Source organism: Furipterus horrens, unplaced genomic scaffold, assembly GCF_987537825.1.
Source record: "Furipterus horrens unplaced genomic scaffold, mFurHor1.1.pri manual_scaffold_4, whole genome shotgun sequence".
In the NCBI taxonomy this organism is placed as follows: Eukaryota; Metazoa; Chordata; class Mammalia; order Chiroptera; family Furipteridae; genus Furipterus; species Furipterus horrens.
Window position 1 is genome coordinate 98,670,954 of NW_028327174.1, and position 25,878 is coordinate 98,696,831.

General features: G+C 46.0%; 1 protein-coding gene across 1 annotated transcript in view; it reads left to right on the forward strand.

Annotated features, from left to right (window-relative positions):
- The window catches only part of LOC150012528 (protein arginine N-methyltransferase 8), an 86,720-nt gene that overhangs the window by 44,821 nt on the left and 16,021 nt on the right, over positions 1-25,878 (forward strand). The window contains exons 3-6 of the mRNA XM_090273855.1: positions 3,030-3,185; positions 6,438-6,501; positions 19,139-19,281; positions 19,899-19,986. Coding sequence (XP_090129981.1) covers positions 3,030-3,185; positions 6,438-6,501; positions 19,139-19,281; positions 19,899-19,986 — 451 coding nt within the window. The remainder of the gene's footprint in view (positions 1-3,029; positions 3,186-6,437; positions 6,502-19,138; positions 19,282-19,898; positions 19,987-25,878) is intronic.

Here is a 25,878-nt window from a genome sequence, read left to right on the forward strand (position 1 = left end):
TGAAATACAGTACAAAGTTAATATATATACTAACAATTGAAATATAATTTAAAAGTACCATATAATACAATCATTAAGAATAAGTTTAATTAAAAAATACAAGACTTCCTCATAGGTTATTTATTCAAACTATTGTTGGACTTACAAATTCAAGTCCACAAATCTTAAGTGTGTATCTTGAACTTTGTTTGTATACACCTGTGTAATCATTACCCAGCTCCTTTCCAAGACCTAAGAGGGTTCCTTTTGAGCACCTTCCCAGTTAATACACTGCTCCTAAGGTAATCGCCATTCTGACCTCTATTGCTATAGATTACTTTAGCCTGTTTTTGAACTTCTTATACATGGAATTACATAAATGAAATGTACTCTTTTGTATCTTTTACTCTATATCATTCTATGAGATCCAGACTGCTGTATGTCTCAGTAGTATTTTTAAAACATAAAATGCTGTGTAATATAAAAATGCAAAACCTCTACACTGAAATCTGTACAATATTGCAGAGAGAAATTAAACAAGACGTAAACAAATGGAGAGCTGTATCAGTGTTCTTGGATTGTAAGACTCAATATTTTTAAGATATCAGTTCTCCCCAAACTGACCTATAGAGTCAATGCAATTCCAACCAACTCCAGCAGGCTATTCTGTATGAATTAGCAAACTGCTTCTAAAATGTATATGAAAATGCCAAGGATCTGGAAAAAACAAAATAATTGCATAAAAGAACGAAGTTGGAGGACTCACATTATTTTATTTCAAAGTTAATATAGAACTATGGTAGTCAAGTGAGTGTTGAACTTGTGTATTAATGGAACAGATCAGAGAGGACACACATGTAAGCTGATTTTTGACAAAGGTGGCCACACAACTGAAACAAAGGAAGGATTGTGAAAAAGGGTCACCCCCTCCCTCCTCACCCCTCTATAGTTCAGTAGAGAAACAAACCCTGGTGCTTGAGCCATCTATTTGTATGAAAAAGTGAGTTCATATTATTAACTTATACTATATACAAAAATTAATTTGACATGAATCATAGACCTAAGAGTAAAAGCCATAACTATAAAACTTCTGGAAGAAATCATAGGAGAATATCTTTGTGACCCTAGGGTAGATGAAAATTAAGGAGGACACAAAAATATTCTAATCATAAAAGAAAAAAACTAAAAAATTGGTCTTTATCAAAATGAAAAACTCCTTTTCAAAAGAAAACATTAAGAAAATCACAGATTAGGAAAAGATATTCACAATGTATATATCTGACAAAGGATTTGTCTCCAGAATATAAACTCCTTTCATTCAATAAGGAAGAGGCAAATAGCTGAAGAAAAAAAATGGACAAAGAGACACTTTACAAAAGAAGATATATATGAAAAGTCAATAAACACATGAAAAAATTATTTACATCAATAGCCATTATGGAAATGCAATTAAAACTACAATGAAATACCAGTCACCACTATAACAGTGATTTCCAACCCATCTGCCACAAGAATTTTTAAAACATGCAGTACCTGAGTCTTTAATCAGGGCTACAGACTTCTTTTCCTTTAGATTGTCAAAGAAAAAAATGACAACAGCCAACACAAGAGTCATTGTCTAGTGTAAATGAATCAAAATTATACTTGTTTTTGTCAGATTGGCCAAAAATATATTTCTTGGTGTACTGCAGAATTTTAGTAATTAGTTTATGTGTGCCGTAAGATGAAAAAGGTTGAAAATTGCTGCAAAATAATAACTAAAATTAAAAAGACTGGTAAGACTAACTAGCCAGCATGGAAAGCAACTTGAACTCTCATATATTGCTGGTGGGTATCATACAATGGCATAACTATTTTGAAAAACTGTTAGGCAATTTCTAATAAAATTAAACACCTACCCTAAGACCTCCAAACCCACTTTGAGGCATTTAGTCAAAGGAAATAAAAACACAGATCCTCAGAAATGCTTATGTGAGAATGTTTGTAACACCTTCATTCATAACGATGCAAATATCCATCAACAAGTGAATGGATAAACACATTATGGTATGGTCATACAATGGAATATTAGTCAACAACAAGAACAAGAATAAGAACAACAGCATCAACAAGAAAAAAGGAAAGAGCCTTGGAGACATGCAAGAATATGAATGAATCTCAAAAACTTTGAGCAAAAGAAGCCAGATACAAAAGTGCACATATTGTAATAAGATTCAATTTATATGAAGGTCTAAATCTGGCAGAAGGAAGCTTTGGTGATGTAAGTTAGATCATTGATTTTCTGTGATGGGAGTGCAGATTAACTGCAACAGTCATGAAAGACTTTCTGGAGTGATGCAAATGTTCTGTATCTTGATTATGGTGGCAGTAACATAGGTGTACATTTGTCAAAACTCTTACACTTAGCCATACATTTAAAATCTGTGCTTTTTATTGCATGCAAGTTATACTAAAAATTATACTAGAATTATACCAAAGAAATATCAATACTAATACCTTGTATGGATGAAGATCCCTGCCTCATCACCACACACTGATTAATTGTGTTCTCCTTGGGCTGGAGGTAGTTGTAGTGGGTAATTTAGCTTCTTCCTTACCACAAAGCACCTAAATAATATTAGATAAAGGAATCGTTTTCTATTTTTAAAAACAAACAAAAAAATAGCACACACACAAAAGATCTCCTTTAACAACTTGTTAACGACAGTATTCTCACCATGGCAGAAAGTTTTGTTTCAGGTCTAACTTGAGTCTCTCATGTTGTACCCCACTGGCATTTGGTTTTGTTTTTTGGTAAACTGGAGTTTTCCCAGGTCTGGACATGAGTTTCTCCTTTGATAGTACAAAGCTATTTTCTTGGGGCTGGAGTTGTTTGTGATGATGCAGGTGGCCTCTGGCCTAGCTGCCCCACAGTACTCTTCTGTGGCTTGCCTAGTAACATCATCAATGTCCTTGAAGACTTTGGTGGGACCACCCTGGGGCCCATGCCCCTGGTGTACTCCCAAGTACCTTGAGTACATTGACGCTGACTTTTTTTTCCTTCTACGTAGGAAATGCTGAAGGATGAGGTGCGGACGCTCACGTACCGGAACTCCATGTACCACAACAAGCATGTGTTCAAGGACAAAGTGGTGCTGGATGTGGGGAGTGGCACCGGGATCCTTTCCATGTTTGCTGCCAAAGCAGGAGCCAAGAAGGTGTTTGGGGTGAGCATTCCCCTCCCTCCCTCACTTTGGCCTCTGCCAAGCTGGCCTAACCCTCTGCCTTCTCCAGCCCTTCCTACAAGTATTGTTAGAAACCCTGGTCCATCTCTTGCTGAGGTCACACCCTCAAGGAGAAAATCAAGTGTGACTCTCAAGAGACAGGACAATCTCCCATGGCTCCCTGTCACCTGGGCATTGCTCCTGGCTCCTTGCCTTGGCAATTGCTGACATTTGCGGAAGATTTTTGACTTCTCAGAAACCGTTTCAGAGTCATCATTACCTTATAGTGTGTGGGAGGCAGTGCAGCATGGTTACACATGTGAGCTCTGGCTTGAATCTCTGTTCTTCCAACTCATGAGACACGGGACTGTGGGCAATTTGCTCCTCTGTATCTCGTTTTCCCTATCTATAAAGTGGGCATGAAAACAGTAGCATGCCCATGGCGTCATTGTGAGGAGTAAAGAGTTTAATACATATGTAACATGCTTAGAACGGTGCCTGGAATGTGACAGATGCTCAGTGTTTATGAGTATAGTTGGGATAAGGGCATTAGGAGAGAACAACACGAAAACCCTCTTTCTTCATCCTTTAAGGGCAAGTTGGTAGACCTAAATTCTGCTGTGCTGGCTGCTGCAGCCTCTGTGGCTAGAGGTGGAGGCTGACCCTCTGGGAAACCTCCCCACCTTCCTCTGTCACCCACAATGCAGCTGTTCACAGCCTAGGACAGGATTCTGGGAGGCTCTGGAGCTTGGAAGAAATTGTGAAAAAAAGAGCTCTGAGCTGTCTGACATTTAGGACATGCAGTGAGTTTAGGGCTGGGAAATGGGAAATAACCGTGATCAAAATTAAAGTTACACTACAATCAAACTCAGAGCATGTGCACAAGACAGCCGATTCGCAGATGCTCACGGGAAGGTAGGGGCTTAATTCTCTGCACATTTAGCTGAGTCATGAGACTCTGTCCTGAGAGCCCCAGGCTCCTGGGTTGACTAGAGCCTTCCAAGTCCCCATGGCCAGCCCCTGCCTTAGAGGCCTGCCCCTAAGTCTTCAGCAGGGACAGAATTCTACCCCAAGCCTGACCCAGAAAGCACTCAGGTCTTGGTTATAGATGTCTTCTGGTAACCTGGTCTGACCTCAGGGCACTTCAGACATTGTCTTGACCGGAAAAGCTGTGATGCGCTCAGCTGAGGAGCATGGTGAGGGAAAAGGGCCAATCTGATGCCCAAGGTCAAGTCCTGTCACCATCACAGGCATTGCCCGCCCACCTCCTGGCATTCCTTTGCAAGGCCCTGCTCACCCAGTAGAGACCTCCTGTCCAGCAAGACTGCACTTCCAATGAGCTCACAGAGCTTCAGACCTGCGAGACTGCCTAGTGACCCCCAAGGGCCTTCCCTCCCAGTGCTGTCTTTAAGGCCCGTCTCAGCTCTGGTCTCCACCGGGCACTTGGGAGCCAGGGCTGAGCAGGGAGAGGCAGGGCCACCTGTCACTGGCTCCCAAGTCAGCAGGGGCTCCAGCCAAGGAGCTATCAGGAGGCTCCCCGCACAGCGCTTCCAGCGGTGGTGACTGGTACCATCTGTCTGCCTCCCGCTCTTCTGCTGTAACAGCTCTTTTACAAACAGCTCCGCCACTGTAGCTGGGCTTCTCTCCGGATGGCTCATTTCGCAGTTTCTCCTGTTCCAGGCTCCCCCTCCCACCCACAGCTCTTCTCCAGTAGTGGAGACTGGATGGCAGGAAAGAGAGAGACAGACAGACAGCAAATGGAGACAAAAGACAGGATGGAAAGGCTCAGAGAAAAGCTAGAGGAATGGGAGATGGATCAACAAAAAGGAGAGAGAAAACAAACTAGAAAGTACAAAAAAAAAAAAAAAAAGGAAAAATGAAGAGAGTGTAAAGAAAAAAAGAGGGGATAGGCAGAGGTCAAAGAAAGAGAGAGGGAAGAGAACAGGAGTGCAGCCTCAGGGGTCCTGTCTGCTTTCAGAGGCCCATCAGTGCTCATTTCATCCTCACGCTGACCCTGTGAGCAGGGGCTGTGAATTCATGCTGAGGAAACTGAGGCACGAATAGAAAGTGGCAGTGGCCAGATGGGAATCCAAGCTGTCTGGCTCCAGATCCCATCTTCTTCATGGCTAAACTCAGCACCCTCTAGCAGATGGAATGAAAACGTGGTGAGGCAGGGGAAAGAAGAGGAGAGAAATGCAGTCCTGCCAACAACAGAATTGTTGCCATAGAACCTGGTAGCTCAGGAAATGGCCGGTCCTTTGGAATCTGAGTCCTGGCTAGAGTCTGCCTCCCCCCGCCTCACCTTCCCGACGCTGTGATGGAAGCTGCCAGGAACCCACTCAGTGCTCCTGTGCTAATGCCCAAGGCCCTGGGGGCAGCCTGAGGTGGGACCTGAGTGTGGAGGTGAGGGGAGCCCCAAGGACTTAATGCAGGCCAGTCTCTGTAGAGAGCCAGCTAAGGGGGTGACAACAGCTCTTGGCAGCTGCCATTCTGTTTCCAGAACACCCTGGCCCTCCGGGGCAAGCCCAGGACCTCTACCCGCCTCCCTGCTGGGATTAGATCTTCTGCTGTTCCCACAAGGTCCTCCTCTCAGCTGATGGTTGACTCATCCATCAAATACCTTGGTCCTCTGCTCAGGAGATTTGGGGAGTATGAAAGAACTTTTAGATTCAAAAGAATCAATTCTTTCAAAGGCGGAGACTGCAGAAAAGGGGAGATAACGTGTGTGTGTGTGTGTGTGTGTGTGTGTGTGTGTGTGTGTGTGTGTAAGGCTTTTAAGACTGGCCCTGAGGTCCTGAGTTGGCATTTTCCAGATGGCCCCTGTCCTGGCATGCTTCCAGTTTAACCAGTGAGGACTGGGAGATGGGAAGATAATTTGAGGGAGGCTCACAGCACCTCAGGTTGGTCCTGCATCCTCTCTTGGGAGAACAGCGGCTGCGCCACCTCATCCTACGCTTCCCCGGTCAGAAGAGTGAGGTCTGCCAGCTGCTCCTGAATCTCCCAACTCAGTCTTGGAGCCCCCACCGCACAGCTCAGGGTAGGTTTCAGTCTCACAGGAAAGGCAGCCCAGTTTGATGGAAGAGCTGCTGGCCTGCAAGGTGGGAGGGCTGCGTTGTAGTTTTTAATCTGCAGCAAATGAGCAGTGATAGCTGTGGGCAAGTCACCACACCCCTGCAGGCCTCAGCTTCTCCTTTTGTTAAATTGGTGTTGGTTGTATTTTTGATGCGTTGCTCCTTTGTTCTGTGCCCTTTCTAGATTGAATGCTCCAGTATTTCTGACTACTCAGAGAAGATCATTAAGGCCAACCACTTGGACAACAGTAAGACATGCCTCCGTGTTTTCCCATGGACGGAGAGGGTGAGGGGAGTTGTACTTCCTTGTTTGGGTGATGTAGACTGATATAAGAGAGGAGAGGACAGAGCACTTTGCCTTAGGGAAGAGGAGCCCAGCTGAGGCCCTGTTAGCAGGACTGCAGTCATGGGGTCCTGAGGTTCCCAATTCCTGTCATGCCAGCCAAGGCATGTTTGTCCCAGCTCACCTTCCTGTGAGTCCAGCCTGTGGCTGAATTCTTAGTTGCCATACCCTCTGCTTGGCTCCAGTTAGACAATCTGTTGAGTTTTTCAAAGTAGTAGCTATTCTTCCTTCTCCTGTTTCCTCTCTACAACCCCCACTCTTCCTCTCCCCATCACCCACCCAGTGGCAGACCCAGGGTCTGACTTTGGGGAAATGTGGTCCTCTGCTGCCCACAGGCCCTGCTGCTGCTGGGGCTGGCTCAGGGATGGGTTGTCTGTGAGAGCGGGAGTTTTTTCAAGCTGGAGTTTGATGATAGAGGTGCATTCCCTTCCCTTTCTCTCCCTACCCCTTCCCATGCAGTGCAACATTTACCAAGCCCTTCCCTCTGGAACCCATCTCTTGAACACACTCATATTCACCAGTACCCCTAATTAGAAGATATCTTTCTATTTTTTAGCAGTTATCAGTCAGCAGAATGAGATTTCGTCACCGAGCCCTGCGTTGAGTGGGACCAGATCATGTAGGGTTTGCAAAGGAGGAAAACAAGTTTTGAGGGATGAAGGAGGCATTTTGAGGATGTTGGACAAAGGAAAAGCATTCTCTGTGGAGAATGCAGGCAGGCACATTAAGAGGCTATGTCAGTGCTCCAGGGAGAGGTGTTATGGCTTGGGCTGAGGTCATGACCATGGAAGAAGAGAGGCGTGACCCCTTGGGCTGTGCTTGGAAACAGAGGCAAGAGAACCTGCTGGTGGACCATGTGTGGGAATAGGGAAAAAGACAGGAGTGAGTGCTAACTTTTTTTGCCTTGGGTAATTGGATGGATGGTGGAAAATGAGGTAGAACAGTCATGGGGTTGACAGGAGGGAGAAAGAAGTCGAGAGTTCTCTCTTGCGCGTGTTAGGTTTGGGAAGCCCATTAGATATCCAGGTAGATATGTTGAGTAAGACTTGGATGTGTGAGTCTGGAGTTCCAGGGAGAGCCAGAGCATGGCATGTACACTTGGGAGTCCTCGGCATACAGATGTGATTTAAAGTTACACCATGAGGTCACTTAGGAATGAAGCATAGCTGGAGGAAAGAAGTGGGCCAGAGGAGAGGCAGAGAAGATACATTCGGTGAAGCTGGTGGGCATTCAGGAGAGAGGAGGACCATGAAATCAAGGGAAGTAGAAAGTGGCCAACTCTAGGGAATGCTAAGAGCTCAAGTAAGATAAGAACAGAGGAGTGACCCTTGAACTTGGCCACATGGAGGCTGGTGCTCTTAACAAGAGCAGACTGAGTGTGGGGGGTGGGGACTGAAGCCCAGCTAGAGTAGGTTAGAGAGAGACTGTGAAGTGAGGACTATAAATAAGGATTCTTGCTGTAATGGGGAAGAGGAAAATGGAACAGTACCTAAAGGAGGATGTGGGATCAAGGGAGTGAGTTTTTTAAGGACAGGAGATATGAAAATATGTGTGTATGATTCAATGGCCCAGTAGAGGGAGAGAGAACAAAATTGCAGATACAAAAACCAGTAAATTTGGGAGCAAGGACCTTGAGAAGGTAAGAGGGCCTGGGGTGCAAAGCACAGGTGGAGGGTTGGTGTTTTTCTTGGAGGAGAGACAGGTCAACCACAGTAATGGGGAAAGGGGGGCATGTGGGTCCAGATGGAGGCGTGCTTGTGGTGGGAAGCTCCTGCTTTATTGCTTCCATTTACCCAGTGAAGAATGAGACAGTCATTGGTGGAAAGACCAAGAGGGGAGGGGTGTAAGTGTTTTGGAGGGAGAGGAGAAGGAATAGAATGGTCTTTTAGAAGAAGGGAGGGAGAGAAAACAAGCATTCTGGGCTAGTGGGGATGGCTGGGGGCAGGCAGCTCTTGTTAGAGGTCAGTGTTAGTGAGACGCGCGCGGACATGGATAAGCAGCGAGCTCAGTTCTCACGCTGTGCTCAGCAGCCTGGCTGCCTGTGTAGGGGCTTTGCTGGGAGGACACAACAGAGGGAGGTAAGAGCCAGGGTTATACCAGTAATGGACCGTGAAATCTGAAATCTCAACGGGGTGAACAAGGAAGTGAGGGAGTGAAGGGGTTGCAGGTGGGTGAGTGCTGGTGAAAAAGGCCAAGGGTAACGGGTGAGCCACATCTGCAGGGGACGCGAGCAGAGCCAGGACCCAGAGGCCTCTTTCCAGCCTGAGCAGGGAAACGTTGCTCAGATACCCCCAACCTGGGGCTCGGTGTCCAACCCCTCCTGGTTCACCTAGGGGGCCAGGTCTCTTCTGTACGCTCCCCAGGAACGTACTGAGCTGGGTAGGAAGGAAAGACAGGTGACCTCTCTACTTGCCTACTAAAGAGGGGGAAAAAACCCGATAATTCTTTCTCTACAAGGGTGACATAGCCTGGCATCTGCATGTTTTCACCTGACCCCCTTCTCCCAACTCTGAAATACGGCCAGTGGTTTTCCCATTTAACAGCTGTGGAAACTGAGGATAGGAGACATGGGGCAGAGCCTTTGGTTTCAGCTCTCATTCCTGTACTCATTCCTAAAGTTGATGTGGAAGCTCAGTGAGTGCTTGCCCATCCTGAAAATGAAAATTAAAATAGGTGCAGGATCAGATTTCCTCTTAGGGTGACTGAGTGTCAGCCCTGAGCTCTCAGAGGCCTTTAAGGAACGTTTAGACAATTACCCTGCCTCTGCATGGGTTTCACTTGCATAGCAATTCCTGGCCTTGGAGGGTCTGTCTCTGCTGCTGCTGGCTCTCGGGGCCTGGAACCGCATCCTCCGGGCTCATCTCGCTCCTCTGGCTTGCAGAGGGCTACTGCCCTGCACCACTGGCAGCAGAGTGTGGGGTGGACCCAGAGTGGGAAGGGTCTCACAGCAGCTGAGGGCTCCCTGACCTTCGGGAGGAGGGCAGTCTGGCTCTGAACTCTTCCAGGAAAAAGAATTGCCCAGCACCTGATCCCCTCTTCTGGTTCACACTTGGTGGTCCCCACCTCCTTTCCACTGCCTCAGATGCCTAGAACTTAAATTCCCCTTCATTTCCTTTTTCTCTTTATTCTTATAACCTTCAAAACATTCTAATTTACAGAAAAAAGGTGCAAATGTAGCTGCATTTCTTTTAGCCGTTTGAGAGTAAGTTGTTGACATGATGCTGTCATCTCTGAATTTTTAACGTATGTAGCCTACGAACAAGGACATGGGCAACCATTGGAATCAGGAGGTTAACATGATACATGGTCATTATCTAGTGCTCAGATCCTTGTCATGTTCTGCCGTTGTCACAATCGCATCCTTCATAGCACAGGTTCCGGAGCATGCGTTGCATTTCATCATCATGTCTCTAGTTGCCTTCAAGCTGGAACAGGCTTTCTTCAACTTCCGTGGCCTTCAACACTTGAAGATCATGGGCTGTCCCTCAGTTTAGGCTGTGTGACTCGTCCCCACAACTGGGTTCAGGTGACACATCCTGCAGGAACACGGAAACACCCTGCATTCTCAGTGTGGTGCGTGGTGTGCAGCTTTGAGCTGCCTGGCTACTGACAGCACTGACCTCGGCACATGGCTCAGTGATGTCTGCGAGCCTTCTTCATGGTCAAGTTACTCTTTCTCCCTTTGTAATTAGTAAGATTTCCTGGGATAAGTACTTCAAAACCATGTAAATATTTCATTTCTCATCATTAATTTCCTGTTTTATTCAATAGATTGTTTCTGTTATCATCAGTACTTACTTTGATACTCAAATTATCCCTGATTTGGTCACTGGGAACATCTTCAAGCTGGTTTCTAAGTCCTTTTGACATGCCTCCTTCACTTTTTGTGAGCTTTCTCATGGTCTGGAACAGATGCTCTGGGCTCATCTTGTACTTCCCATACTTCTGATCTAGGATCAGCCATCTCTCTGAGGAGCCTTGATTCCATTTAGTGGACAATGGCATTTACTATAGAAATGAGGACCCAGGGCTAGGTGTGCTCACTGGTTTTAGGGTGCTGATACTCCCAGGCTGACTCAGTAGAAAGAACTAGTATGTGTGTGTGTGTGTGTGTGTACATGTGCACTTATGTAACATACATTTCTACATCCACTTATACATGTTGTCAGGTATGAGTTCACGAAACACCTTCGCTTCTAATCCAGCACCATGGTGTCTAGTGTTTACTGCCCTTCCCATTCCCATGTTTGTGACTCATTTCTCTGATGGTGAAAACTCTGGCTCCTATTATTCTGAATATGTTTACTTACTGGATCAATCCCTTTGTGTGTAAACAACCTCCCATTGTCAGCACCTCCTGCCCCATGCAGATGCTTCTGTCACCCGGTGCTAGGCTCCGACCCTCTGTGCCAGGCTGCCTCCGGCAAGGGTATCTTTCCTTCCCTGCTCAAACTCCAGTTGGCTGAGCCAGGCTGCCCCCCAGTGTGGAGCCCCCTGGCCCCTGCACTTCACTCTCCCACATCAGTGATGCCCTGCTTGCCCTGCTCCGGCTCCGTCGTACTGTGCTGGGCGCCTTCCCTGTGTGAGGCTGGACTATTGTGGCATCCATGCCACACCCCTCCCTGGGCAGACAGAGGTCTAGTTTGCTCAGCCCCACCTGATGGCTGTAGGATGGAATTGTTCCATGCTTCATATGTTGACGGCTCATGCTTGATTCTGTTACTGAAGCGAAGGACAAACCATTGTTCTCAAGTGAATAGCCAGCCCCATGCCTTATACCTGTTCCTGCCCCTCACACACACTGTGCCGTGGAGGAGGGGACTCTAGGCCCAGGGACAAAAAGAAGGCAGACCTGCCTTCATTTCTTCCTCCCTAGGGCAGCAACAGTGGAGCCAGTGAGGCAGCCAGGGTCCTGTGGATGGCACAGCTTGCCCCACTGTGGCATGTGTACTGGGAGGGGGACAGCTTCACTGCACGAATGCTTCCATGGAAATGCTTTTGAAATGCTGCGTCAGCCAGCACTTGTGTGGGTCTCAGGAGTGTAGGTGTAGAGACATAAATAACAACACAGGACATAAAATGCCTGCCACCCAGAATCAATCAATCTCTCTTCCTCTGCACCTCCACGCAGCTCAGGACACATGACTCACGTGCTGCCATGCACCTCCATCGAGTCACCTGCCATGGCGGTGACCATGCAGCCCTCACTCGGCTGCTTCCACACGCATGGCCCCACACGTGCTCTCAGCCTCCTCTGTGACCTTGGCTCTGACAACTATCATTTCCTCCCTTTCCCTGCCGAGGAAACCAGTTGACTACCGAGGTGCTTACAACGGAAGATTCGTTTGTGCAATGTGACATGGAAGCTCAGGCATTGATACAACTTTATAGTTCTAGAAACAAAAAAAAGGTATAATCTTTTTTCTTCTTGGAAAACCAAAGGAAAAAAAGCATATTGCTCCTTTCTCTTCTCCTGCTGGTGCACGTCCTAGAGCATGTGTGTCGTGGATGAGAGAGGCTTGACCGTAGCATGACAGCAGGGTGACAGTGGGCAGAGCTGCTTGTTCCCTGTAGAGGAAATATGTTGACGAACAGCTTGCAGGGTTGTTAAGGGTTAGAGATAAGTCCATGAAGTGCCTAATATGGGGCCTTGCATGTAGTAGGTGCTTAACAGTAGGTTCTTTCAGGCATAATGTTCTACACTTGCTCTTTCTTGGCCACAGAGCCCAAGCCTTTTATAGACGGTGCTGAACTCTCTGCAGTCCTCTGTGCTCTGCAGGCGTCCAGTGCCAGCATGAGTCCTCAGACAAGTTCTCACCACCAGCCTCCTGAGAGCCATGCTTGTTCGAAAGCACTGCTTTCCACTGAGGTGGATTCTGCCTCCCCAAGACCTTCCCGATGCTCCTTTGGAGCCAGACCAAGCAAGAAGGCTCCTTCACGTGGTGCCCCGCTCCCACCCCTTCAGGCTACACACCCCAGTCTCTTTACCCTTTGTCCTGGGTTCAGTCACCTTTGCTTCTGGCCATGCCTCAGTGTCTATCTCGGCCTCGGAGAGTCAGGCTGAGAAATAAACACAGCCAGGTGATGGGCCCCGATGCTGTACTTGTAGCGATGTGGCTTCTGTTTCCATGAGCAGTTGTGGGAAAGGCCATGTCACACTGGTACGGAGCCAGAACCTACTATAACTGCCTACGTCACCGGCACGCCATAGCTCTTAACCCGTATCTGCTCAGTGGATGTTGGGGATCCAAACTGATCCCCACTTCTTATTTATATTAAGGTCCTGATGTTGATTTGGTCCTTCCTTAGAAACAGAGCATCGCTCTCCAAGGTCATTGTTCTCTTTGATAGGCGCCTTGGGGTGGGGGTGTGTGCTTCTTCAGGCTGGTTCACACTCAGCTCTTCATCTGCACCTTGGAATCCTGCCAGGTTGCCAGTTATAAACCCACATAATCATTTGTCACCTTCCCCATGAGGCTGCCACGGAGGCAAGGTCTTGTCAGACTCACTCACTGTAACTCAGTTTCCTCTGTGAAATGGGAAGTATAGTGGCCCATAGCTGATAGGGTCATTGTGAGAGTCATAAAATTCCTGTATGTAAAGCTGGGGTGTATGGTGCAGGCTCTACAGGCTCCTAAGAGCTGATTGTTAAATTGTCAGTAGGTTTGTGAAATGGATGAAGTCACTTTGGAGTCTTGAAGTCGGCCACAGTAGGGGCATTTACTCTACAGAAATCAGCAAATGTGAAGATCAGGGCTTCTTCCCTAGACAGCCCGTTGTTAAGTATGTATCAGCACATCACAGTATAAAATACAACAGTATCCCGTGCGTGGTAAGCAGTCAATAAATGTTAAGTATTGTGATTATTCATCTATTAACTTGACTAATAGCTCTGTCAAGAGATGAGTCCGTTGTAATGGTTTTTAATGAACCTATACTAGTGCCTCCTGGCACTTGTTACTTCCTTTCCAAACTGCTCATGAGGCAGCTGGTTGATAGTCTTAGGACTGGGTTCCCCACACGCATTCCTTCAGGCATTACTGTGCAAGACTCCAGGCCTGCGCCAGGCTCAGAGGAGTCAACAGCAGGCAGGACAGATAAGATCCTGTCCTCAGAAAGCTACAGTCTCACAGAGAAGACAGACATCAAAGCAAGTGAACAAACAATATCACAATAGAGTTAAAAGTATGAAAGCACTTAGAAGCATGATGGAGTAACTGAGAAAAAGAGCATCCACTTCCGCCTGGGTGGTGGTAGTGGCTCATGAGCTGATTCTGTGCCTCTTCCCAACCTGCCATGAGTGGCTTTGTGGTGGGAGCTGGAATCAGCCACGGTGGAAGTATTTACACCACAGGCATCAGCAAATGCTACAAATCAGCCCCCCCCCTTCCTTTCATGGAACCTGTTGTTCAACACTGAATGGCACAGCACTGGAAAGAGGATCCTTTTCTGAGAAGCAGGCATTGAAACTGAGACCTAAGAGAGAGGTCAGCATGCTAAGAGTGGAGGAAGAGGGTTTATGCAGAAGGATCGCTGGTACAAATTTCCGGGGGTGGGATTCACATTCTGCCTGTCCCAGGCAAGTGAAACCTGGCATGCTTTTCTGAATTCCTGAGCCTGGAGGCAGATTTGTTGCCTTCTACATTCTCACTGATTTCAACCACTCTGTATACTCCCTCTCCCTTCCTAATGCCCTCCCCTTGCCCCCCCACCCCAAATCATCTGGCCTGGCTGCCCCATGCTAGGGGTTCTAAGTGATGAGTGATAATTTGGGGTGGGGACAAGTCCTGGCATGGTATGATTACCAGAGTGTTAGTCCAGCCAGCACCTAAGAGACGAGACATGCCAATCAGGAGCTCTGGCCAGGGAAGGGCTCTGGCCAAAGCTGAGAGCTCCAGCTATGCAGACAGGACCCTTAGCCCTCAAGGGAGCCAGAGCAGGCAAGGACATGAAGCCAGGCACATTATGCACTTGGGACATGGCGGAACCTTATGCCCTATGATTGTGGATGAATAGAGGACTTGGGAAGAGAGAAAGGAACCATATTTAAGTTTCTACAATATTGGGTATACCTAGCACCCAGGGTTCATTTATGCTACTCCAGTTATGGGGTCTGTTTGCTGCAGGATATATTCCAAGTGCCACTAGATATAGAGGGTAACGATGGTGGTGTTCTCTTTCTCCCATCACCATTGGCTTAAGAACCAGACTGAGTCTGACCTCATAAGAGCTTTATCCATGTAACTAGACCCCGGAGAAGACAAGGGTGGGAAGCCATGGTGGAGGCGATGGGTTCTACCTCTACAGTGATTCAACCTCTCCTCACCCTACCAACCAACCCACCGGCCTTCAGGGGAAAGATGGGTTGTCCTTGGCCTTCTCTGATTTCTTTCCTCCCACAATCCCAAGTGCTTGGTTGTTGTAAACAACAATCCCATGAGGCAGGGGAGTCAGATATTCTGATCATTTGCAGATGAAGGAAAGGAATCTCAGGGAGGTTGGTAACTTGCACACAACAGGCCCGGGTTTGGGTCTGCCTTCTGACTTCTATTGACTCCAGTTCTTCCCTCAGACAAGTGGAACAATGAGACCAACCTCACAGTTTCCTGTGAGGACTATTGAGACAATGTAGGTGAAATCACTCTGTAAGCTGCTATTTACATGCCAGTAATTTTTTACTATCATAATTAGGACGAGTTTAAAGACCTTTTGTCTCTGAATCCAATACCCTTTCTTTTTCCAGAATTGCTTATTCATCCACTCATTTATTCAGTAACAATCTTTGAATGTTTGTGAGGAGTCATGTGCTTTGCTGGGTCCTGGAAACAGGGAGATAAAATAGACAATCAAGAGGAGGTCGGTCATAGGCTACAGATGAGTCAGGCCCTCGGAAGGTGCGTGGTAGGCGGCGTGGTTGTCACCAACATAGGTGTGTGAGCAGCGTGGCAAGGGAGCAGAGGGCAGTGTGTGGCTGTGCTGAGTGGGGCAGTGGCACTGGGGAGGCTCCGCTGCCTCACAGCGTGCTCCCTGGTGGCTCACTCAGGACCCTCAGGCCCACTCTTCTGTGGGACAAAGTCTGCTCTGGGAAACAGCAAGGGGCCTACAATGGGGAGACCACTAACAGAGACCCTGTGGGGTCTGCTGACTCTGATGAACACGCTGGTGGCCCAGAGAAGATCAGGCCTGATTTGTAAAAACAACAACAAAACCCCACGAAATAAAACAAAACAAAAATAAACAAATAATGAAATCTAAACTGTTAAATAAATGGCCATGAATTAGAATGACTAAATTCATGTAATAACCACTCAAGCCAGAAGAAAAAAATAATCCCACTAAATACAACCAAAACAAATCCAAATGTCTAATGTGTAAACTTGAAGTTACAGAGGGGAAATCTCTCAATTTGGAGTGTATTGCTTCCTGTTGTGTATTTAATGATTAATTATTATAAAATTCATAAGCCAGGGTCCTATTACAGCTAGTTAAACAAACTTTCCATCATCCTTATGGAATAAAAACACAGCTCTAGTGTGTGACCTCAACACGACCTTGAGTTGGCACAGTATCTGTGATGTGGGGTCCAAATTAGGAGTGGGGCTCACAGCCCATTGCTGCTCAGAGCCTTAAGATCAGTGGGTAAGACCCCATGAAAAGGCTCCGTGGAGGAGGAACGCCTGTAGCTGTGTGTGCCCACACAGTTCTTTGCATCAGCCCAATGCCATACATGGGCCATAACCCCTAATTAATTGCCACAAACCCCACCACAAGGGGTAACATTTTGCAGATTGGGACACTGAATCTCGTATTTCAAGTACTGATTGGCAGAGACTACAGACAACAGAAAGACTACTCCTGATGACACAGTGGGGTAATGTCAGTTATTCCCCAAACATGCAGAATACCTTACATTATACATGCTCAATACATACTTGAAAAATCAGAGCACTTGGAGCTGCAAAGGATCTTAAGGATTTTCATATTCAACCTCCCTCCTTTTTTTTTGTTCCAGCAAGGAAGCCTAGGCCCTGAAGGAGAGAAACTATTTAATCAAGGTTCATTGTCAGCTGGAGCCAGGGTCTACAGTATCTGCCTCCAGGACCCCAGTATTAGGTTGGGCAGGTTGGGCCCTGCACTAAAGCAACTGGGTAAGGGGATGGATGGGGCATGAAATCCAGTCCACAGCTGGGCTGAAGGGAGGTGTGTTCTTTCCTTCACTAAGGGACCATGTACTCAACAAGCCAAGCAGGGGCCACGTCTGCTCTGAGAAATGTTTGGATACAGAAGGGCGATGCTAAATAAACAGAAGTGCAGGTTGTTGAGGGTTTTATAGCGCTAATTGATTCCTTCTGCCTGTTTGTCTGCAGAAACAGTGTGACTTTTGCTGTTCTGTGACCTACTGTATCTTTGTACCTCTGTGCCTTTGTATTTATAGCAGCAAAAGGATAAAAGGGCTAGTGCAGAGAACAGAAGCAGAATTCACATACTCTGGGGGGGCACCCAAGTTGTGTTCCATACGTACCTATCTGTCAGGCTAAACTCTAAGTTCTTGTGCATTTCTGCTTCTTTCAATTCTACTGGAGTCCAGTCCATTGAATCGTCATCGTGAACCTTGCACTAGGCACCCAGGGTGGAGGTCATGGGCCCCACAGGCAGAAGATAACCTTCTGTGCCTCAGGGAGGTCATGATCTAATTCATTCATTCATTTACTCAGTAACAATCTTTGAATGTTTGTACTCCACAGACACATGCAGACATTAGGGGAAAGCCTTCAAAAAATGTGCACAGAAAAAAGAAAGGGAGGCCATTGAAATACTTTTAAAATGCTCACAAAAATGAGATGGTAGGCTTTGCATGTAAATAACAAAGCAGGTGGGTCAGGCATATTTGTCTGTTCTTTTTCAGAATTAGAAATGAATTAGGCACTCTCTTTGCATTTTCAAAACTCCTTCCCTTTGTCCTCTCGTGAATTCTCTTAGTGCTTCCTGGGTTCTTCTGTAGGTTGAGTTCCTGCTCTTTGGCCTCAGAGCCCCTCAGAGTGGCAGAACTTGAACACTTACCCTCCCACCCACTTTTAACCTTTAAGAGATGACCCCTTCCTGTTCTCACCTCTTAGGGGTAAGGCTTATGAGCAGTAACCAGGAGGGTCACATGAGCCTGGGCCTCAGTATAGTGATTTGGGCCAATGTGTATCTGCCAAGTGTCTGACTCCTTTTAGAGGAGAACTTAGCTGATTAAGCCTTAATTCAATACCAGATTTAGAGAGCAGGCCGTCATTAGAGACTGCTAATGGGCACTCCATCACCTGCATGACCCACCATGAAGACAGGAAATAAAGCCAGTGACCTGTGTGCCCTTTGCCATCTAGAAGCCTCCAATTCAAATTAATGTTTATGAAAGTCAGATTCAGAACAGATGTGAGTTTTGGTTTTTCGTTTGTTTTTTTGTTTTAAACTCCTGAGTCAGTCCATTGTTCTATATTCCTAGCAAAGCTCAGGCATTGTGTAATTTTTCAGAAGATAACACAGAAGAGAGTTTCAGAACATGAATATGTGTAATCTTCAGAGGAAATGTTCAGCTGGAACCAGCCAACCAATACATTACCCTGCCAATTTCACAGCAGCACCCAAGAGATATTTTGCTTTGATCTTTACAACAACAAAAACAAAAAGAGACTCCAAAATTAGGTGTACATGTGTGACAAATGATCAAAAACCCAACTAAGAAGTTTCTCCTGCCACAGAAGGACCAGAAGATCTTGGAGTGACTCATCAGAAGCAACTTAAACAGGGGCTCTGTCACAGGCCTGCCCCCTTCACCTGTCTATGGGCTGATCAACAAGGGGGAAATGGCAGATAATGTCTTCCCTCTGCTGAGCCCGGCCCTGAGCCTGGTACTTGACATGTGTTATTTCATGTCATCAGTACACCCACCAGCTAAATAGCAGCCACTGTCCTGTGTTGTTCTCTGGGGAATTGGAGTTTCGTTTAGTCAGATAACTTGTAGAAAGTAATACAGCTAATAATGAGACTATCCAGCACTTAAATCCAGGTTTCTCTGACTGCAGAGCCCGTGATGTTGTCAAAACACTAAGTCGCCTCCCTCAGAAACCCACGGGGGGTGAGCCATGCAAGAGCAATAGAAGAGTCACCCCAGCCTTCTTTGGGTTTGAATTGTCACGGGAGCCTAATGTGGGGTGGGAGCCATGAGAAGAGTGTTCAGAGTCATAGCAGACCTGGGCTCTATTTCCGCGGCCACTGTGTAACCTCTCTAAGCCTGTTTCCTTACTTGTAAATAATAAGAATAATAAAATGTTCATTTCATCGAACATATATGGTGTATGCTGTGAGCTTAGCACAGCACAGCACATAGTAACTGCTCAATACATTTTCAGGGGAAAACGTGCAAGTAGCTCTTAATTCTCTCATAAACTAGCATGGTGAGGGGTGAGGTATGTCCCATCCTAAGAGTAGGATCAGAACTGGGCTAAAACCTACAGATCTAGATTTGCAGAGCGTCACCTCGGGTTCTTATTTTCCAGTCATTACCATATTCAAGGGTAAAGTGGAAGAGGTGGAGCTGCCTGTGGAGAAGGTTGACATTATCATCAGCGAGTGGATGGGCTACTGTCTCTTCTATGAGTCAATGCTCAACACAGTCATCTTTGCCAGGGACAAGTGGCTGGTAAGTGTCCTGTATCCTCGGCCCTTGTTGGTCTCCAGCTGTCTTGGTACTCTACTCTTGACGTACAGCCTACAAAGTATATGAGGACTTGAGCTAGAAGGTCATGTCTTCCAGTTCCCCCACTTTAAACCAGATCTGCTTCGGGGAACAGAATGAGCGTCGCTGGGTCCAACATGTCCAACTGTCACAATGTTATTCTGTAGGTCTCACCTTGGCTTCTTTCGCCATAATTGAAATTCATTCTGAGTTGTCAAGGCAAAAGTCTGTTCTGGTCAAAACATACTTAGGGCTGCATGGCTGCCAAAGATCTGAGAGTGCTTCCCTGGCACCTCCAGGCTGAGTGGGCACACCACCTTCCACTGTTCCTCAGAGGACTTACCTTCCCTCCTCCTTTATTGGCTCTATTGACTCTACCTGGGTCCCTCCAATTCTCCTTGCTCCAAAATAAAAAGTGAGCATTGCCACCTGAGCCTTAACCTTGGCCAAGGCAATAGTTTGCTGAGTGAAAAATGCTGGCAAGGGGATGCCTGTTTGGTGACTCTGTGTGCAGTTCAAAATGTGATGTCTTTGTCAGGTGAATAGATTACGAGACCCATTTCCCCACAATTCATCAACAGAAACCTGGAGGGCTTATGTTTCCAGACCGGGCAGCTTTGTACGTGGTAGCAATTGAAGACAGACAGTACAAGGACTTCAAAATCCACTGTAAGTCGCCTGTTTGTTCTCCACGGGGCTTTCATTTATGTATGTATGTATGTATGTATGTTTGTTTGCACATTTAGGGTGGGAGGCACTTCAGTGGGCCTGAGAGGAGCAGTTAGTCTATAAACACACTGCTGTGTCTGTGGAATTCATCTGGCTCTTTCTGGATTCTTCTCTCTGTATTTTCCTCCTGTCCCACGGGTGGGAGGTCTATAGAGCGAAAATAAGCAATATGGCTGGTGTAAGATAAATGTCCTGGGGGGAGAGAATAAATGCAATGTGAATGAAAAATAAGTTGAAGTCACAGAAGCTGAGCTCTGTAAAGAAAAGCAGGCCAGGTGGCTGGAAGTCAGCAGCTTTAGTTAGCCCAAAATCCATCACAGGTGTCAGAAATGACAGATCTCTAGCCAGGCCAATCATTCTGAGTGCTGCCTTCATACTACTCAAGCTTATCAAAATGATATTGATTCTTCTTCACATTAAGTAAAATATGTATTCTTCCCTGAGGTTCTTCGGGGAAGCAGGGGGGGTGGGAAGAGATAGAGACGGCATGTGTGTGCATGTGTCTGTGTGTTCATGCATGTGTGTGTGTGGTGAGCGAGACTCATACCCAAATCTGTGTTCATAATGCTTTATCAGCTGAAAACATGTTCTCTTAGGGAAAAAAAGCCAGAAAATATAATCATTGTTTCATCTGGTTCAGAAAGGACTGTTTTGTTCTATTTAATTGAAAGAATAACATTTCTCAGTAACACAATCCTGGTCCTGAATGAAATTATAGACCTTCGTAGCCTTTTATAACGTTAAAAATGGCCGTGTCTCCCCAACCATAAATAAAGTTGACAAAGGAGCAAAGAACCCCTCCTCACACAAGTAACACACACACAATCTAGCCCAAAGCAAGAGGCAGAAACTCCAAAAGTCCCATGAACTGAGCAGATCTGGGGTTCCTGCCCCACCAGTGGTCCAGCCCTCTTTCCAAGATGACTGTGAAGGGGTCACAGTCGGAGCAAATGAGTAAATGCCCCCTGCCCCGAGAGGCTGAGACTCAGTATTATGGCAAGCTGATTCACACAATTTCCATCTAATAGTTGCTAGTGCCACTGATGAGACCTCAGCTGGACTGTGCTCTGAATGTGCGTGTTTGTGTGTGTTCACACCCTTCTGGAAATATAACATCAAATCATGAAGTTCAGGATCAGAAGAGGTCAGAAAGGGGACGGTGTTTGAGGCTCTATGCCCACTGCCTCCAGCCAGTCTGGCATCATTTCTAACATGTGGTGAGGATTGAGAGGTAGGATTGCTTAATCAGATGATCATGCTTTGAAATCTGCTGGCCTTGGGTTCAAATCGTACCTAGGTCACTTTGAGAAAATGACCTAACACCCTTGAGCTTCTGTTGGAGATCAGATCACTAATCCTGCAGCCCTGTCATGAGGACTGAGGACACAGCTGTCCTTGGCGCCACCACACACCAGCCTGGTCTGGTCTCTGACCGTGTCATGCAGGAAGCCCCTTTCTGCTCCCGGCTCTGGCAAGCAAGCCCGACTGTGGCGCTGCAGTGGTTCAGAATCTGGGACAGATGTGCTCTCACAGTAGATTGCAGGAAAAACTCAACAGTGAACATGGATGGCATGGATGTCTAAATCAGATACATTTTGCCCTGGAGCTGCATTATAATGCTGCTTTTGGAGTTCTTGCTGTGTAACTGTACCAAATAGTGTTTTGAGGAGAAACTTCAGGTGTATTCTTCATTCTCACGTGCACTTAAATATTTATTGTGCTCCGACCCTGAGCACTGCTCCTTAGGGAGCTTCCACGTGGTTTAAAAGCAAACATATCTTTTCCTCCTCTCTTCCCTGGGTTGTGTTTGGGAACCTCTGGCATGTGTAAGGTGCCAGCCCAGAACTGGAGATCATGTGATTTAACCTTGCTCTGCCTGTTGCAATTTTCATAGCTTCTGGAAAAGAAAAAAAAAATGAAAATCAGCCCCATATTTTTTCTTGTGGAATGCTTGCTCTGGAGTATCTGTCAAAAAACAAAGAGAAATTAAACACACATTTAAAATTTATTTAAAATAGTGTTAGTTTTCTATTTAAATGTGTTTTATAAGTTATCTGTTTTTGTTTCTAGGGAAGGAGGCAAATCTATTTAGAAATGTGCTTCAAATAAATGAAGATTTTGGTTACTCTGAATTGTAAATCAAAAGTAAAGCATAAAGGTTGCTGGTTGCTAAGGGAACAATTGTAAGCAAATTTCAGTTGGCTCAAGAACTGGCTAAAAGAGGAAAATCCTGAAGTGGGGCAGGAGAGTGAGACATGCCCCTTGCCTTTCAGAAACTAAATTGTTAGCAAAACAGCCTCCTTTCCTCTCCTCCCCTCCCCCCTTTCCTGTCTCAACCACATGCAACATGGGAACACGAGAATGTGAGAAATACAGAATCTGCCCTCAGTTTGCTCACCAAATACTAGAGAATACATAGGAAGTGAGACAAATGACTGGCATGTCCTAGGCTCACAATACATATTTTGTTGGGTGAATGAATAAACCAATGAAGGAATAAAAGTAAACCAGCAGAGGCCTATGCAAGGTGTACTGTTTAATCTTGAGAAAGGGCAATCATTTCTTTAAAATTTCTGCTATGCAGGAGAGTTCAAGAATCTCAAAATTGGAAGGAAACTTGGTGACTATTCTGTTCAATTTTTCACCCAATACATAAATCTCACCTAATATATCAGTCTACAAACTGCTGAGAGTCAGAGGGATGGACACAGCTCCCTGGCTTATGAGAAATGGAAAGAAGGCCTCCTGTTGAGCCAGTGGTGCCTGCAGCTGGAGGCTGGGGGGCCAGTTCTTGCAGGGCTCAGCTGCTGTCCAGGGTTTCTCCTCCACTCCCACCCCCAAACCCAGAGCTCTAGTCTCTGGCTCTGGCCTAATTTATACAAGGGGTAGACTTGTTTCCTGAGACTCTAAAGTATGTAAAACTATTGTAAGCACCCTTCCTTCTGTCTATAGGAGAAACAGTAAGTGGCACCTGGTAGCACTTGCTCTGTTCTTCCCTAAGGCGGCGCCATCAGCCTCAGTGGAGAAACTCCAATTGCTGGGGCCAAGGTGGGAGGGAGATGTAGCTACAGCTCTCACCAATGAAAAGTAAAATTTGTTTTCCACTCCTTCATACTTCTTTTCCTCCGGCTGCTTTTGAGATTTTCTCTTGATTTTGCTATTCATCAGTTGGACTCTGATGTGTTTAGTTGTGTTTTTCTTTGTTTCTATCCCACTTGGGGTTCTATGGAATTCTGGGATCCATGGGCTAATGATTTCATTAGTTTAGGAAATTTTTCAGCTATTATCTCTACAAATATTTTATTTTTGCCTACAGGGACTCCAGTTACATATATGTTAAAAGTTGTTTGATATTGTCCCATTGATCTTGGATGCTTTTATTTTTGTTCATTTTTCTCCATATGTTTTAGATAATTTTTATTTCCTTTTCTCAAGATTATTCATTATTTCATCTGATAGATGTTTCCATTCTGCTAATAAGCTCATTGCAAGAATTCTTTGTCTCTGGTACTGTGATTTTCATGTCTAGCATTTCCATGGGCTCTTTTTATTGTTTCCATCTCACCAATAAAATTTTGTAACTTTTTTGTATGTTTTCCCTATACATTTTTAAACATATTTAGTGTAAGTACTTTAAAGTCTCTGTTGAATAATTCCAACATCTGAGCTACATCTGGGTCTGGTTTTGTTGACTATTTTTCTTTTTGAAAATGGGTCATAATTTTTCTTTTTCATGTGTTTTGTAATTTTTCAGTTAATGCTGGACATTATCAGTAAAAGAATAGTAGAGATAGATGAATGATATTTATTCCCTGAAAAAAACACATCTTTTCCTCTACTGGATTGATAAAGTGATCAACCCAGGATATGGTTGTGGTAGGTCTGGGCTTCATTGTTACTTTACTTACAGTCTGTGCAGCACAGTGCAGTTTTTTAAAGAATTTGTTTTAATCCTTAAACAAAAGTTTCACAGATCCTTCTGATGCTATTTTTTAAATCACCAGAAAATTAATGACAATATTTCCTGGTAGCCCGTGTCCTTTAGTTCCCATTTACTCATTCCATAGACAAAACAGAATTGCAACAAAAATCAATCTGCCTGATTTGTGTGGTCTTCCATCCCTGCGTGCTTATGTTGAGTGTGCACTGCTGCAGGGAAATGAATGGTCAGCAGAAAGGAGAGGAAATGTCCTAATATACTGGGTGATCTGTCTCCTGACTAACTGAAGGTAGGGTAGTCTGGCTGGGGACATCAGACATGAACTAAGCCCCGAAGAGGAAACTAAACACTGGGTATTGTGAAGCAGCATAGACATTAGATATTTGGGAATGACTTTCAATGAAAAAGCATCATCTGATCATCCGGGGGCCTGTAGGGTGTCAGAAGCCGCACGGTAGGTGCTGAGGACGCGGGGGAGGTGGCACGGCTGGGAGAGGCTGGGAAAGGTCTGCAAAGGCCTGAGACTGTACGCTCACCACTGACGGACTGGAAGAGACCTTAAAGGTTATCTAACACAGAGCTTCCCACACTTTGGCCAGAATTGCCGATGCAGATTTGTGAAGTTCCAAATCTTGGGGTTCCAAGTCTGGAGACTCTGATTCAGTAGGTCTGGTGGGGGCCCAGGCATCTGTATTTTTTAAAGTCTCCCAGGTGGCTCTGGAACACAGAACCGTGACCGAGCCCCTCACGCCACAGACAAGCCAGAGGAAGGGCTGACCAGCCCACGGCCACAGCTCAAGGGGTAGCACAGCCACAGCTGCAACCAGGTGGTGACAACAGCCGCTGCTGTCAGCTGCTCCCTACATGCCAGGCGCCGTCTCACCCACTTTATGCTTATTATCACATTTAACCTCCATAACAACCGTAGTCATCATCGTCTCCATTTTAAAGAAGAAGAAAGCAACTCTTTGAGAGGTTAAATCCTTGTGAAGGTTACACAGCAACTAAGTGGCAGAGCCCAGATTGGAACTCCAAAGCCCAGACACACACAGGCCCTGTCAGGTATTTGACCAACACCTGCACTAAACCTCAGTCTGTGCCATGGCCGACAGAGACAAAGTGGGAGCGTGGCTGCAGGCCTCGGGGTGCGCGGTTCATCTGGGGAGAGCATGCACAGCTACTTCCTCGTACTAGAAGGGGTCTTCTGATGCATGTCCTGTTGCCCCGCAAGCAGCTTCCTTCTCCAGATGTAGGTTTTGATTGGGAATTTGGCACCAGCCTCAGGGGATTTAATGGGATATGACTGGCATCGTATTCTCAGCCACAATTTCCCAAGTGCTCGCCCTCTGGGCGATGATGATTCTCTCTGCCTCTTCTCCCCGAGGAAGGTCTTTGTGTGCCTTAGAAAAGAGTGTGAGTCAAAGGAACAGCTTTCACTGACCGATCTTTGTTTTCTCCTCACACACACCATCTCCCAAACATACAGGGACGTAGTTCCCTGAGGTAACATATATTTGATTAATGTTTTTAAAAGAAAACTTAATCCCAAAAGATATTAGAGAAAAGCATCTCTACTTCAATGCATTTCTAAGCGTGTCCAAGTAAACAGACAAATGAGATTCAGCTGCCTGGTAACTAAAGCCTCTGCTCAGGCCCCTCTCTGCCTTGTGTGGAGAGGAAATTGTATTCCTGGTGCTGTCACATTGGCTCAGGGGACAAGCTGGGCTTGAGCCCTAGCGCCACCGTTTCCCTGATGTGTGGCACCAGGCCCAGTACTGCATGAGAGCCAGGTGCCAACTTCTGCCAGCCCTAGTTCTGTCTCCATGGAGTTTCCGGGTAGCTGAAGAGTCTGGCCCTGGCTTGGTGGTCACTCAATGACAGCAATGATTACC